At 36.6% G+C, this 17033-nt stretch overlaps 1 protein-coding gene across 1 annotated transcript in view; it reads right to left on the reverse strand.

The window, feature by feature from the left end:
- The window catches only part of LOC140235775 (uncharacterized), a 42047-nt gene that overhangs the window by 1411 nt on the left and 23603 nt on the right, over positions 1–17033 (reverse strand). Inside the window, exons 3-5 of the mRNA XM_072315784.1 lie at positions 9377–9508; positions 5313–5429; positions 3428–3574 (exon numbers count right to left, since the gene is read on the reverse strand). Coding sequence (XP_072171885.1) covers positions 3428–3574; positions 5313–5429; positions 9377–9508 — 396 coding nt within the window. The remainder of the gene's footprint in view (positions 1–3427; positions 3575–5312; positions 5430–9376; positions 9509–17033) is intronic.

Below are 17033 nucleotides of genomic sequence, written 5' to 3' on the forward strand. Positions count from 1 at the left end.
GCCTCACTCGCCGCCAGTCCCCAGGCCAGTGGCAGTGCGGTCTTTACGTTTCGTTGTTCGTCTCTACAACTGTTCGGTATTTTACATTTTAGACCCGACCTCTTTTTCGCCCCGATATACCTGGTGGAGCATCTATTTGTTCAATCAAAAAGGAAAAAAAAAAGTGACAGAATGGCTACTATGTAGCCATTCTGTCACTGTTCTGTCCCATTCTAAGTATAGGATGCGCTGCCAGCGGTCGCGCACAGATCAAACGTTACGATAAACCAAATTTCAGACAGTTTTTTTTTTTTTTTACATTCAAACAAGTTTGACATGACATTGTATGGAACAATATTTGGGGTAACTTTCTCACATTGTGCAATCGAAATACTCACAGTAACCAGAGTATTCCTAGGTTATATCACAGAAATTTGTATCCATATCGCAACATCGCCGTTCGCTAGTTGTAAGTCGCCATTTTGAATCCGTTAGCCAATCACATGCGAGGTTCGTGTTTTAATTTTTTGAAAAAAGGAGAAATCTACCTCGCATTTGATTGGCTGACGGATTCATATGTTGAAGAGTTGTTACGACCGCTGGTAGTTGCATTGTTTTTTTCGTGAAAATTCTACCAAAATGTTGGATATAGGCCTATCATTAATCTGGTGAATGCAATGCATACCTGAAATGTTGATTTTGCTATGCAAGTTTAAATTTGCCGATCTAGGGCTGTGAATTAGATGCAATAGAAAAGACAGTTAAAGAAACACCGATGCTGTGTGTAAATGGGCTGCCGTGTAAATGCACGTACCTCGCGTACAGAAGCACGCTCTAGCAACGCTTCGCTTGCCCTCTGAGGGAGGGCGCTCTTCAGTTGCTGAGACCGTGTGACGTCATATGCATATAAGGTCTATAGGCAAAAGTCACATTGCATTTTATTTGCAAAATGTCATATCGTATTGTATACTTTTAACGGATAAACAATAAATTTAAATGAATTAATTGTGGTTGTTTGTGTCACATTCTCAGTCGAGTCAGCATTGACATAAACTGCCACAGCAGTGACACCAAAGATAATGCAGGAAGATTATGATGATACTTTCAGAACCGAAACCCGACCGGTCGAAAGAGTAAGGCATCCCTGTTGGAAGGAACACAGTGTCCCACAGTCTGCTCACAATGGGGTCAAATGGTCATCTATGTGATAACGCTCCAATTCAATAGTGTGAAAACGATTTCACTTTTGGGGTGATTTTCTTCCCGGAGAGTTCTTATATAAATTTTCTGTTTCACACTGCAAACTAATTGTGACCCGCTACAACAAAATGGTTCTAAAGTCGCTCACGGTCGAAGCCGTGAAAATCGAGTTTGAAGTTAGAGCATCAAAATTGGTCAAAACTTACGATTTTCTGAATTTGATATATTATTAGAGTCTGACATGTCTTCTATCATCTGTCGAAATTTTGAAGCAAAATGATGAAAGGAAAGACCAAAAAATAGCGTTTTTCTGGGCCATGTTTTTTGGGCGTTTCAACGAAGCAGAAACTGGTTCGAACATTTGGATTGAGCACCACACATAGGCTCCGCCCCTAACAACGACCAGAGTGATCTCATTGGTCAGTTTGCTGCTTGCCGCTAACCGAAGCGTGAAGCTCGTACACTGCCCAGTCGACTGGTGCGTGCGGGCGGGTTACGCTACGCCTAGCCGCTTCTCCTGACATCCTGGTCACTGATTGGTCGGTGAGGAGACCGCCGACGCTGTGTTTCAATGAGCATTTCGCGGGTTGCTAGGGTTTAACTTCTATTGTCCGGAGGTGAATACTGACTGGCGTGTCTCTTGATTGTGATTGCGTCGCAAGGAGAACTTTTAGGGCGCTTTTCTCGAAACAGTGATTTCCCAGACGTCTTGACATGCGCTCTTTTAAACATCGATATCTCCGCAGCCGATTATTTTTATAAGACATGTTATATATCAATTTAAAGCAGAAAGATTAGGGAATTGTGACATGCAATTTTCAAATAATCGACCTCGCCCGACTTTAGGATCATTTTGTTGTAGCGGGTCACAATTATTCATTCTGTGAATTGATGATTGACAATCTTTTCACAAAGTTAAAACGCTCGAATTTAACAGTGTGAAGAGATTTCACACTGTGATCACAATATGTGTTTACATTACGTATGTGTCACATTGCGTTTCACACTGTGGGATACTGCGTTCTCTCCAGGAGAAATACTCTAGGAAGCCAGATGTATATGATTAAACATTAGATCGTTATTTTTTTTTTCAAGGGCAAACATAAACTTCAAGCGCAAATAACAGCCTGATTATCTCGGTACATTCTCGGAATGGGGTACTATACCCATTCTTTCCTGTTTTCAGCACTCGAGAAAAAAACAAACGAAGAGTTTGTTTGCAAACACCGATAAGTCCATATTTGTCAAATAGAGATATTTACGATTAAAGATCAAGAAAAATAAAGGGAATAATAAGAAAATTTTTGCTTCTTTTGACCATAACTTCAAAAATATACCTTTATATGTAGTGACCAATGTATCATTTAAAAGGTATTATTTTGTACTTTATGACAGAGACCGTACTTCAAAATCTTCAAAAATGGACTTATCGGTTTTTGCAAACAAACTCTTCAAACAAACATGCAATTACTTGTCTGAACCCTCAGCAGGCTGTCAGCATTAATGTATCTATACAGTCGAGTGCCCTCAGTGAGAAGGTGCACATTTTATGCAAAGGCAACGAAAACGATACGATGGTGTACTGAAAAAGAGGTGGGGGGGGGGGGTCTCGGGGGCAAAGATGTAACCTCGGCAATGTCAGCATTGAAATCATCGCAACGTATGTGGATTATGTGTAACGTATTATAGGATGCTTGTTCGAGACAATAGTAATCAGAAAGTCGTTAGTCACTTTTTACAGCACTGAATAAGATTTTTGTCTTGAATCTGTAGAAAACAGGTAATAAAGTTAATAAACACACAGAGTTGTTGATATAACGTGAAATTTCCTCTAAATTCAATCTCTTGTTAGGTTGGTCATTGCATAGTTTCAAATTTACAAACTTCTCCTGGTATCAATGACCACTTATTTCGTTAATGATTCTTTTACTTTCTGTTTTCACAGAGGCCAGTGAAACAGAGTATATCTTTAAGTGCGCTTGCCAACGCTCAGTCAAATCTGCATGAGACTGATGGAATTGTTTTATGGTGCCAACGTTTTTCGTTTGTAATACATCTACCAACATCCGTGATTGTACGATGAATTTGTTGAGAACAGTAACAGTACATTTTTCTGATTTACGGCAGTGCGACGATGCTTTCAAGAGTACTAGGTGACTATACAGGGAGACCAGCGATGGAAATGTTCGGATTCAAGTGAGGGGGAAATAATTTATATTTCAATATTCTCAAATAGTTAATTTCCCACCACAATGAGCTTTTCGCAGATGCGAGCCATCACGGCACCCTCTCATGTAGCCGAGGTAGTCGAAGTCGTAGATACACAGCATGCTCCTGTTCACGCATGCGCCATTGAGACATGTGAACTGGTCTTCCTCGTCGCAATGCGTTGATTCTTCATCATGATTGAAGAGATCAAAAGAAAAACACGTGGTAGTCATCAGCTAATTATTTAACTGTGCATAAGTAATACATAGATCAAACCATTATGTCTCCCGTCGAGTGTGAGGTATACATCATGTACATACACACACACACACACACACACACATAGGGCCTGAAGAGAAAATGCGAAATAAATGATAGTTTGCGGGAATTTTGATAAAAAGGAAAATAATAACCTAAGAAAAAAACATGCAAATATTGCCCTTTTTGAAAAATTATGCGCTAATATTGGCTCAATGAAGGGTTAGATTAACGAGAGCACAAAATGCACCTTATACAAGTGAATTCTGTATGTTAATGAGAAAATAACAGGGTTTTTTTAAAATTTTTTTTAGGAAAAACAGATATACATACATACCCCAAATGACCCGTTTTCTATACACATCCTACACCCATTATTTATTTATTTATTTTTTTTTTTGCATCGCTGCCAATCTCCCCTAGATTGTATTGATGGTACAGTCCTCAATCTCCACACACTACTCCATCTGTGTCCGAATGTGGAGTAGTCTTGAGACCCCAAATTAATAATAAGGCATTGAAAAAACATTGTCATACCTTAAAGGGGAAATCCAGTCCAAACATGAGTTAGTCTGATAAAAAAAAGTAAAATCCTTCGAGTTCAACGGTAAAAATTTGACTGAAATCGAATGAAAAACAAGGAAGTTATGACATATTGAAGTTTTGCACATTTCTGCAAAACAATTCTTGTACAGTGGATATGAATATGCAAATGAGTGAGCAAACTATGTCTCAACTTCACAATTTTCCATTTATCATGTAAAAGAAAATGACAAAAATTCAATGTTTCTGTCTTTGAAATCTAAAACATGATGTTATTCCTGGTTGAATAACTTCAGAATTGTGATCAGTTAAATTTACCAAGATTGGGGCCTCGCGCATAATTACGTTTGAATGAAAAACAGGAAATTTCAAAATTTCATGTACAAACTATGTGATAAGTTGTGAGGGGATGATATGTTCACTTTGCCATTTCCATATTCATATTGACTGTTCAAGAACTGTTACCAACCAAATTAGCGAAACTTAGAAAAAAAATGTCATAACTTCCTTATTTTTCATCCGATTTACATCAAAATTATACCGTTGAACTCGTAATATTTTACTCTTTCTTATCGGACTATCTTATATTTGGACTGGATTTCCGATTTAAGGGGATTAAAAAAGTTCCCCTTTGGAACGAATTCCCATTAAGATACCTCGGTTTCAGACGTATATGGAGAATTAAATGATTATACAGGGTGGCCCAGAAAGACCGGACCACCTACGATCTTTAATTTCAGCAATACTGTTGCAAATATGTCATTATTTAGCATACTGTTAAAAGGTTATTTTTTTTTCCAACAAAATGACACCTAGTTCTTTAATTCTGGTTAATGCATTATGATTTTAGGACCATTTTTTCAACCCTTGCAATTTTCTAAATGTGACCATTTTGCAATCTCAGAGATACCGAAACCAGCGAGAATTCGGCTGGCCATAGAACCAGTATAGCGTGCACAATGTGTGAAATGTTGGGCGGACAGTGTGATTGTCATTGTCCGTTATCATTGTGAATGAGACAACCTGTTGGGCTCATAGATATGTTAAATTTAGGTGGAAAATAGCGAGATTTATTCAAAGGCATGATTGGCAGTGACATGAGTTCATAAGACTATGGATCTTACCGCAATTCAACTCATCCTCATGACTAGAACCAAGGCAATCTATGAGGCCATCACACCTGGCCGAGCCTGGAATCCACGTTCCACTGTAACACTGGAAATATCCCTTTTCCTGGTAATCTGGGTGAGAAATATATTGATATTTATATTAATTCGGGTGTTTATTACCAGTTGTAAGAAAAGATATTCTTTCTAGGACTGTAGCAAAGCACCAAGGACAAAAGCGTTTGTCATTGCTGTTGCCTCTTAGACCCCGTTTACAGTGAGTGAAAAGGCCAAATGCGGTACCAAAATCGGCAGATCGGCCGCGCATTTGGCCACGTTCTGGAGGTAGTCTCGGCCACGGCCGATCCCGGCCTTTTCTTACTGTAAACGCAAACTGGGCCAAATGCGGTACCAAATTTAGTCTGGCTTCCAGACCCTCTGCCCGTACTATTTCGCTATTCAGGATATTAACCCTCTCAACGTCGAAAACTAGTATAGTTTAAGGTGGTTTTGTCCTGCAGAGGTGTTTGCCTTCGGCAAAGGCGGCGACTTCGTCGCCGCCGAGTCCAGTTGGCAAAGGGTGTGGAAACCAGACAATACCACATTGCGACCGGAGCCCTCCCAATAATAGTGTTTGTTTAAAAGCAGAGCGCCACTAAATATTGAAAGGTTATAATTAAAAGCCCGGGCCGAGCCCGGCACTGTAAACGGAAAAATTGCGCGACCGAGTACCGCAATTGAGGCCGGGCTCGGCCCAGCCCTGCACTGTTAACACGGGGTCTGAAATGTTTCTACTTTGCTACACAATTGGATCAACCCTGGGAAGGAATATTGGTTGGCCTATGTGCACAATTTCAAGAATTTTCATATATTGATAATGCGTGAACCTGTCTCTGTATCACACTTTTTGGACTTCGCGTATACGTCATTGATCATGAAGATTTTCTGTTAGTTATATGTCAGTTTGTTATTTTATTTTGATATTTTTTCTACATGGGCAAAAATGCATTATACAAATATATATTGCAGGTAAATGATATACCAAATGAAATTATTTGGAATAATACGAACATCAAGTATATGAATGAAGTTTTATTTAATAAAGATTGGGTTGAAAAAGGTGTTATTCATGTTAAACAGTTAATAGAAAATGAATCATGGAAAAATCATGAACAATGGCTAATATATGAAATAATGAATTTGAATTCTTTGTTAATAGTTTCAATACTAAAGAATTAAAAAAACATTGCCACAAGTGTGGTTTGGTTATTTGTGTGAAAGGCAATGTACCCGAGATGTTTCGTTTAATGAAGAATTGTTTCAGTTAAATACTGGGGATATATTTGAATTGATAGCTTTAAAAACAAAACAGTTTTATTTGTTGCTGCTGGATGAAAAGAAATCTGAGAAAACTTTGCATATACCTCCAAAATTTGATTGGAAAGTGTTGTTTGATTTTAAGTTTGGAAAGTTGTTTAAAAATAAGGTAAAGCAATATAGTTTTAAGTTATTGCATAGATAACCATTTAAAGAAAATTTAGTAAAATAGAAAATTACGTCTGATATGATTTGTAAGATATGCAGCGAAGCTGAATCTATTTGGCATGTTATGTTATATTGCCCAGATACAAAGTTATATTGGGAAAAAATATAAAATTTTATATGCGCTTATTTTCATATTGATATCACTGTTAATGAGCGAATTATATTAACAGGATTTAATGTAAGGGATAAATCTTTGATGTTGTTAAATTTGATATTAGTTTTTGCCCAATATACGATTTTTCGTTTGTTTATACTTAGCAATTATACAACAAAAGCAACGAATGTTTACGCACTATTGACAGATTTTAGAACGGAGCTCATTATGAATTTGAAATTTTTGGTTAAAAAACAAGCTACTTGATTTCACGAAAAGGTAACTTTGTGAATTAGAGCAGAAGTTGGATCATAAAAATTATATTTGATTACCTGTGGATACACAAATTGATATGCTGAGGTAATGTTACATTCAGGGAATATTTTGGATATAATTTATTTGAAGTATATTTTTACCAGAGGAATCGAAATTTATGTGATGGTATGATTTTGACAAGTAATTGTTCGCGCCCTTATTTTCTATGTTCGTACAACCTGCTCTCTTTATGTCTTTGCAAACTTTTTTTAGATATTTGAAATGAAATAAAGTCCCTCGAAGGAGGATAAAGAAAAAAAAAATATGTCAGTTTGGTTTAATAAAGGAATTTGATAGCAAAGTACACCACAGGTAAAAGATACAGTAGAAACTGATACGGACCAACTTATCACTCGTGGTAGTGTGTCTTTACAGCTTTTTATCTCGTGTCTCTGTGTGTGATTATTTGTTACAGTATCTTCTTGCTTACTTGAAATAAAGACTTCTTTCTGGAAAAAAAAAATGAGTTGCCATGAGATTTTTCATTTGATTTGATTGAGAAATATTGGTCCCTGCATCATGACTGTACACGTACACGCATCGTTTTTTTTTTTTTTTTTACAAATTAATTGTCCTATATCAAAGTAAATAGAAGAATTACTATCAGCACTGCCTGTCCGGTATAACACTAAGAGATTGTTGAGTCTTATCCAGCCTGATTTATATACTATTATGTCCATCCCATTTTTTTTTTTCATCATGGCTGCTACTGAAACACTGAATAATCGGTGTTAATTTGCAGCAATGTAAGGCAGATTGCCAATCAGTTGCAATAAAAATGTAACAAGCAATAAATATCACACTATAGGCCCGGGCTACAAATTATATAATTATGTGACCGTGCATCACAAAACAAAATGTCGCACGCATTGATTTTGTGCGAGGATTAAAAAGCGTTGAAATGGGTCGACTTGTCGGGTTAATCTTGAGTTGTTCATATTTTCAGAAAAAGAAGGTCTTCTACATTACGCAAAAGTTTGGGGTCATAAGGCGAACAGGAATTTGTGTTTTTAGCAGTTTTTTCTCCGTCACATTTTGTAGAATAGTGTGATTACGTGTGGCTTACTGTATAGAGTCCCCTTTTCGTTTCAAACCCTGTATACGGTCTTCAGTTTCAACTCTAATAACTTAAGAAAGGATGATGTTACTGTTTTGAAAGTTAGCATTAATCATGGACTGGGGATGTTAATAGAGCATCCTCCATTCCAGCTTAATCTGATGATCCATTCATTGTTGGTGCTCCGGTGGTTTACATCCTGTTTTTGTCCCATTCATCGCACAGCTTGCCGGCTTGGTAAAGATTAAGCGCTTGAATAGACCCTTTATCTCAGAGCCTCTTTTCTTTTCTTTTCTCAGTTCACACTTTTCTGGAGTGTGTGCTTTCTTCCCAATGTTTAGATAGGTTAGGAGATTCCATTTGAATCGAGTTATACATTATTTTAAAGCTAAACTTCTGATCGTAGAGAATGTGCTCTCAACTAACTATCCATGTCGTCTTGCGACTTTTTGTTGGTTTGTGATGCAGGGTCACATAATTTGTATATATACGTATATAGATATATAATATCTAATATAATGAATACATATATGCATAATATGTGTGTGTGCGTGTGTGTAAGGGAGTGTACGTGAGTTTATGTAATGAAGCGGATATTGCTTAATTGATCAAGTTAGATAGGTGTTATGCTGAATTTGATATAATTTTTGTGTATAGCTTGTGCTATGAAAAAAAAAGGTATGTTAAAAAAAGAATTTAGCAGCACAAGTGGTTTTTTTTTTTTGTGTGTGTGTGTGTGTGTGTGTGTGCAATAAGGCAGATATGGATTGGCCTGAATTTCGCAGGTAAATCAAAATACTGTTTCTGAGAGTTATGCAGAATTTCATATCATATTTAATATAAACATGGTATGATTTGAAAAAAAAAAAAACCCTAATACATTGTACTGTATTTTGGGAAGAAATGATTTAGCAGCACAAGAGAGAAGTTTACAGCTGCTTATATATTTCTGTTTGTCGTTGTCGTTGTTGTTCATCAATTTCGTTGTTAACATGGACTTGATATTGGATGAATTGAATAAAGAATATCATAGAACAAAGAAAAAGTGTGTGACGTTGTTTAATTTCATACCGTTTCTACAGTTTTCTTCATCGGAATTCGATTGCTGACAGTTAGTGATCAGATCGCAACGCTTGCTCTTGTTGATGCAAATGTCGTCAGTGCCACAGGAGAAGTGAGTTGGTGGACATTCATCGTCAAACACTGGGAGCGAGGATAACGTAGATGAAATGAATTAATGCAGTAGCTACACGACACTTACTGTGGATATCGAAGCAGTATGGGGTCTTGTTGACACTTTGATTCCGGACTCAGAGATACGAGGATTTGAAATCGAATCCGATGCACTTGCATCTTCTGTGAACAAGGTTTTTCATTTGAGATCTCCGTCATGATACTTATTGATCAAAATAATGGTATGATTTGTCTTTCCCTGTCAGGCTTTGAATATTGAATTGCATCATTTCTTTCTTTGAAATTCCTTCTAATATTATTACACAGTATGATGATTTGAACGATGTCAACAATTGTCTGTAAACATTTACATAAGTGCATTCTGCAAAACAACAACATGCTTTACATATCATCGGCTTCAGTAGATGAATTTTATGGCTGTCAAGAATAAGGACAATGTTTGACTGATTGCGAACAAAATATATGAAATAATAAATGATACAAAAAATCACCTCATTAAAAAAGGACAGTTAGATATAATACTTGTCAAACGAAGAAGAGAATGGCCAAAGGAAACAGAGAGAGAGAGAGGGAGAGAGAGAGAGAGAGAAGGGGTGGAGAAATCAACCTTACGATACTACCGTGTGCCTAAAAAAACCCCCAAAATCTATACACTTTTGAAATGCCCGCCGAATAAAAATATATAGGCCTACAATTCTGACAGAAAGGTTTATATGTTTGGATAGCTTATGGACTCAACTTTCATATGACAACCAAAAGTCTGAAAATATTTCATGCTTAGATGAGCACTGCTCACTTTTGTAAAGGGTATGAACATTAGGCTGCGCAGGAATTAGCCTTCCAATTTTGGGAGAGGTGAGTCCATTGGAGCTTGCAAAACTAAAGTTGATATGATCATGGACCTACTTAGGTCCGCGAAATGATAAATTCATGATCAATTGCAATCTGTGGGAAAAGATTTATTTGTAAGGATTGTTACAATATGGTTTCATCTTTCATATGACACCAAACTTGTATTCTGTTACCATAACAGAACGCTGCTGCGGTGTGAACTGAGGCCTCTCCGTCTTTGGTTGTCAGTCCAAGACTCCAAAATGAACGAGAGCTGAGTAACAACTTGCAGCATTTAATTTATTCTTAATGTACCATGATCAAGTGACACACTGTTACACATTGTTAGATTTTTTACCATCACTGACTTTGAATAAAAATCTCCACCCCACATTGAACATCTCATTGATTTACTTAATACCCAGGTAGGGATTATGTAACATTGAATAATCAATTATGGATTGTAACAAAAAAAGAATGTTAGAGATGTCAGGTATTTATTTTTTAGGTCCTGGGGGAACCTGAATAAAAAGTAGCCAGTGGCTGAAAATAACTGCAATGTGGGGTTAAGGTTTTCATTCAAGTCACAGATGTAAAAAATAAGAGTGTGTAACATGAAAATTGCAACATGTACCATCACCTCATCCTGATTCATATGATCACATCATTGAGTCTACCAGTGAAATTTGCAATGCTACAATAAAATAAATGCAACTGGGGTTTACTCATGCATAAAAGTTTGGTTGAATAAACCATAACATTCACTCAGCAAACCCAATCTCACCGCAATTGATCATAAATGTATCATATCAACTTCAGCTTCGTAAGCTCCAACACACTCACATGTCGCAAATTTTAAAAGGCTAATTCCTGCGCAGCCTAATTTTTATCTCCTTTACAAAAGTGAGCAATACTCATTCAAGCATAAATTATTTGTTGACCTTTTTGGTGTGAAATGAAAGTTGAGTCCATAAGCTATACATACATATAAACCTTTCCCCAAAAAATCATAAATTGAAGAGTTTGTTTGCAAGAATACGGTAAAGTTCACGAGGAATTTCTTTGTTGTTGTTTTTAGATAAAAGGATATTCACTGTAGCATAGGCTTTGGATATTCCCTTCGCCATCTTGAATAAAGACTAAGCGCTGTGGACATAACTTTTGGATATTCCCTTCGCTGCCTTTAATAAAGACTAAGCGCACCGCGTTTACAACAGAACACCAGGTGGACATACAGAAGACAATGCTCTACTTTGTATAGCGGTTAATCTCGATTCAGAAGTGTAGGAATATAAAAACGAGACCAAATTGGTTTAAAATTCATTTATTATGAATAAGATACTCATTTGGAAATGCTATCATAGCTTGATAAGCATATCTATGCCCGACAAAAAAAAAAAAAAAAAAAAAAAAAAATGACGCCAAAAAGGTTTTGCCACCTCAGGTGGTACCAATAACCCATTTTTCGGGTCTTGGCCCATGGAATAGATCGTAAGTTATAAAGTAAAGGCTGAATAAAAATCAAGAACATATACATATTTCTGCTTAAAATATGTTACTGTTATCTAACTGTTTTTACTTGCATTTGAATTATATCAATAGTCTCATTGACTATGTATGAAACTTTACGAACATGTATTACACTTCTCATAAATAGCAAATGCCAGGTAACTTCTCTGCAAAATTAATTAAATTTCGGATCGAAAGAAGAACGGTGTGTGGTAACGTATCTGACGCATGAGACGTTCCGTTAGTATACAATTTTAAATCCAACACCAATCATGCCAATATATTCATTCTAACTTGTAAAAAGATCACAATATGATTACTTTCGTTAAAACACCGCACTTCTTTGAATGTTCTCGTCATATATACGCAGAAAGTTGGATAACTCTTCAATAAAACTTTGAGATATACGTGAAATACGAGAGAGAAGCAGGCACAAATACACAATACTTTTTTTTCTAACATAGTTCCGAAATTTTGTTATTATGATACACAGAAGACGGTGAGAATGGATTTGGAAAAGATTTATGCTAATGATACACATGAATTCAATTTCTCTTTGTTCTTGTCTGCAACAAATTGGGTCTTACGAACCAATAAACGATGGTAACGTGTCTGGCAAAATATTTATGTTCATTCACACACATAAACTACCGATTTACATGAAACCCCGATCACTCAAACATGTGAATCAAAATCCTGATGCAAAACATTATACATCAAATCCTACTGTTATTTTAGAAATATAAACTTCAAAAGAAGGAAGTGCTCTTGATTTTAACCATAATACTTAGCCCATTTTATGTAGAGAATGTGCAAAATTATAATGAACAAAGATAGACCGTTAATGTTGCGTTTGCTGTGAAGTTAAAAAATGGTGGGTACCACACTTCAGCCTTTAAAGTCCTTCTATGTTTTTGTGCAATAAAACACACACACACACACACACACACACTCAACAAAGCAGAAATAAAATTAATTTGTAACGTATATCTGACTGTCATTTTTGTAAATGTCAACAGTTCTGGTTTAGATGAGTATTTAGGTTTTTAACTTTTTGCAAGATAATCGAAATCGACCAATCCGAAATATTAAGGAATACAACTTTCAGAAGAATTAAGTATTCATTTCATGAAATCGATTTCGAAATGACTGAGATGTCCAAAGGAAAGTACAAGAAAGATGTCCACATAAAAAGTAGATTAGCCATCACATTTTGTTAGGACCTCTTTCTTATACTTAAAATGTATTTCCCACATCATTAAAAGTTGCTAAAGTTATACCAATTTACAAGCAAGGTGATACTTCTATAGTTTATCAAAATTGTAATTACCAATCTCTTTTATCTGTTTTTTTCCAAGCTATTCGAAAAACTTGTACATAAACGTATTCTTTCTTATTTGTGTCATAATAGGATCGTATATCCCAAAGAATTTGGATTTAGACCTGGGTACTCAACGTATATGGCTGTCATTGACTTATGTGATAGAATTGCACAAGCATTTTCGAAAAAGCAGTTTGTTATTGGTGTCTTTTTAGATCTTTCTAAAGTATTTGATTGCATAAGCCATGATATTCTTTTTTTCACAAATTAAGTTTTTATGGTGTTAGAGGTATCGCTTAAGAATGGTTCAAAAGTTGTCTACAAAATCGTAAGCAGTATGTATATGTAAATTGTTATTCTTCTCCCACTCAGAAAATTAATGTTGGTGTGCCACAAGGCTCTGTTTTAGGTCCGTTATCCTTTTATATTGTACATAAATGATATGCAGTATTCAAGCAACATATTACACTCAATTTTATATGCAGATAGCAATCTATTCATCTCTGGCAATGATATCACCAGTACCTGTGCAATATTGAATATTGACTAGCCAAAGTTCAAGATTGGTTTTTAGCAAACAAATTGAAGCTGAATATTGACAAGACATCATGTATGATATTTAAAACAAGAAACAAAGTAATATAAGTCAGTGATATTAATATGTGTATTGCAGGTATTAGCCTTCCCATTGTACATACAGTAAAATTTTTAGGAGTTACGCTTGACGATCATCTGGCATGGAAAGATCATGTTGAGAAGTATGTTTTAAGGTATCTAGAGCAATTGGAGCAATAAATAGAATTAGTGAAATAGTTCCTCCTGCCATACTTTTAAGTTTATATCATACCATGATCTTGCCTCATTTTATGTATAGCAATATCATCCGAACTGTGCTAAATCTCTTTTAAACCATATTTTTATTTTACAAAAACGTGCAATAAGAATTATTACCCATTCACAGCCCCAAACCCACACAGGGCCCTTGTTTAAAAAGCTAAAACTGCTATCTGTGTATGAAATTGATAAATTTGTTACCTGCATGCACATTTGTATATTCCTATATCAACAATATCTTGCCATTTTTTTTTTAGACAACTGCTTCACTGAAAACAGTACTCGAGTTGTATACAGTACTCGTCAAAGTAATAAGTTATATATCCCATTTTGTATTTAGTTTGACACACGCATGAATGACTTAGATAATATATTGCTTGCCTAATCACTTGTTTATTGTAATGTTTTGTCATCTGTATAGTCCAGTGCTTGGTTTTGTGATCGTTATTAATGATTGTACCATTTTTGATTGTCAGGGATCAGCCTTTGAAAGTCCATTATGGCCTATTGTTGATTCCCCCATATACTTATTGCATGGCATCGTGCATGATGTAAGTTGCGCTCATGTAATGTTTGTATATCTTTTTATTTACCCTGTGGAAATAAATAAATGGAAAATGAAAATCCGTACTGAGGAGTGGGGGGGGATGATCGGCGATAGTCACCATCACCACGATTACAAGTCAATAATCGGACCGGCGCAGCCCTTGGGTGGGGGGGGGGGGGGAACTTGGTTCCATCCCCCCCCCCCCCCCCTCCCGATCACATACACACACAATTTACAGGGATTGAATGTCCCACTTTTAGCACGCAAAGTGGGAGGGAAGTGGCAGCAAAAATATGAAGACTTTTTGTTCTTGGTTTTTGTTTATTTGTTTGTTTGTTTGTTTTTTGCTTGTCAGCCCACTTCTGCGAAAAATCAGACCTTAAAAGTATGAAGACTGTTTTGTTGCTGTTTTTCTTGTCTTTTGATGTTCTTTCTTCTTGACTGACAGGCGATTTTGACACCCCCGTCCTTTCAAAAACGTATATAGCGTAGTCCTGAATAATGCCCAAATAAACAAAATAATGTATATAATTAACGTAGTAGATATTTTCCTGTAGGTATCAATTGTATTCTTCAATTTTCTTGATTTAAGTCAATAAAGCAATCATCCCAGGGGCATCTTCCCATTTTAGGGATGGTGGGTGGGGGAAGGACTTTGAGTTGGAATATATGTGCGAGGGAGTGGAGCGACCCAGCGAGGGGGGGGGGGGGTGTGGAAGGGGGGTATCCCCCCTCCGACACGAGGAAAATTTTGCATTTTCATACCTGAAATTCAGCGATCTGGTGCTTACATTTGGTGAAATTTGGGATTTTTTTCCCCTATCAAAAACAACGAAGAAAAAGAAATACAGTACTCGCTGCATAATCGGGTAGGCTCGGGCAGAACGTTTCTTACCAGATTAAGCGGAGTACCCGATTAACAGAAGTCCACGTTTCATTCACAATTGACACGCACAATGTTTATGTACATTGTACATAATTTATGAATTGTACACTGCACCAAATACCTACACTGTATGCTTAACACGCGTGCTTGCACTGCACATACACCTGCTCAGTCACGAACAATAATTTACACTCTTTTTAAGGACAAAGAAGAAAACTTTGTCGTTTGACTAGAGACTCCTCGCTAACACGCAGGCGTTTTCCAAAATGAACACGTCTCTTTGCGTGCACAAGTCACGTTGAACGTCGGGTTACTTTCCGAGAAGTGACTGGGGAAAAGCAAAATTATGGAGCTGGTGCGTGGCTTGATTTTCGTTGCAAACTTCTCGTATTGTGAATGTTGTTGTGGAGCAAGGGAGGAGCGCAAGTGTGTTCAACTCCTGTCTGTCTATAAAGTTGTGAGTGCCAGGTACATGTGTAATGTCTGCCCCCCCCCCCCCCACAAGGAAAAACGCAGTATCTGACATTTTTGCCGATTTTCACTTTTTTTTGCATAAATATACAAGTAGTCAGTGGGCAATCCCTGTTCATATGATATATTGAGATTTTTGAAAAAAAAAATGTTTGGAAAGCTACTTTTCCGTAACTGTCAAACGCAGTATCTACACTTAACTTGCACTTTCCCCAAGGAAAAACGCAGTATATACATGATGAATATTTCCCCAAGGAAAAACGCAGTATCTGCAAAGCTAGTCTTAATTACCAGACACTGTTATTTATATATGTGAATACTTTGCCGGTTGTTCTGTAATTTGAACGTAAATTACTTTCTTTAGATATACTTGCTCAATAACAAAACATAATGTTCTAAATATCTAAATGAAACAATAATGATTAGTAAATAATTCTTGATGAGATCGTGATCCTTATATAAAAGACAGTGTGTGATCAAGACTAACCGAGTGCACACTAAAACAATACACCACAACACTGACAGCTTGCAGCTAGCTGCCCTGAGCATGCAGTCAGCACAGGGCCCGGCTAGTCAGCATACAGTGGGAGTGTGTACTTGGATTAAAACAAAATGTTGTCGCGGGGAAAATTACTCGTGAGCCTAGCCCTCATCTGCAGATAATGAGTAAGTTATTCAAAACTATTTCAATATTGAAAGAATAAAGCTGATCGTTTGTCACACGAAGCGAGGTAAACACAAATTTTATGCATGTTTGTCACACGAAGCGAGGTAAACACAAATACATACATTTGTGTTTACCTTGCTTCGTGTGACAAACGATCAGCTTTATTCTTTAAAGACCTAATAAAATGCGTGCAAAATGTTTTAATTATGCAAAAGAAATGTAAAATATATGTCATGATTATCAATGTTAATATGTTTTCAGTGTCGTTCCGGTTTTCATCGCTTCTAGAAACTCCCCCAAATATCACATTTTTGGAGGACTTCGTTGCAGTTTTTGCGAAAAAATACGTCACGTGACCAACACCCCTGAACCGATTGATGACGTATAGACGAATTCAAGTGACTGTTCATGGAAGTGCGCCCTCTTAAGGCGACGCCATAACTGGGGGCCAACCAGGCCGGGTCGGCA

Source organism: Diadema setosum, chromosome 12 (assembly GCF_964275005.1).
Source record: "Diadema setosum chromosome 12, eeDiaSeto1, whole genome shotgun sequence".
Classification (NCBI taxonomy): Eukaryota; Metazoa; Echinodermata; class Echinoidea; order Diadematoida; family Diadematidae; genus Diadema; species Diadema setosum.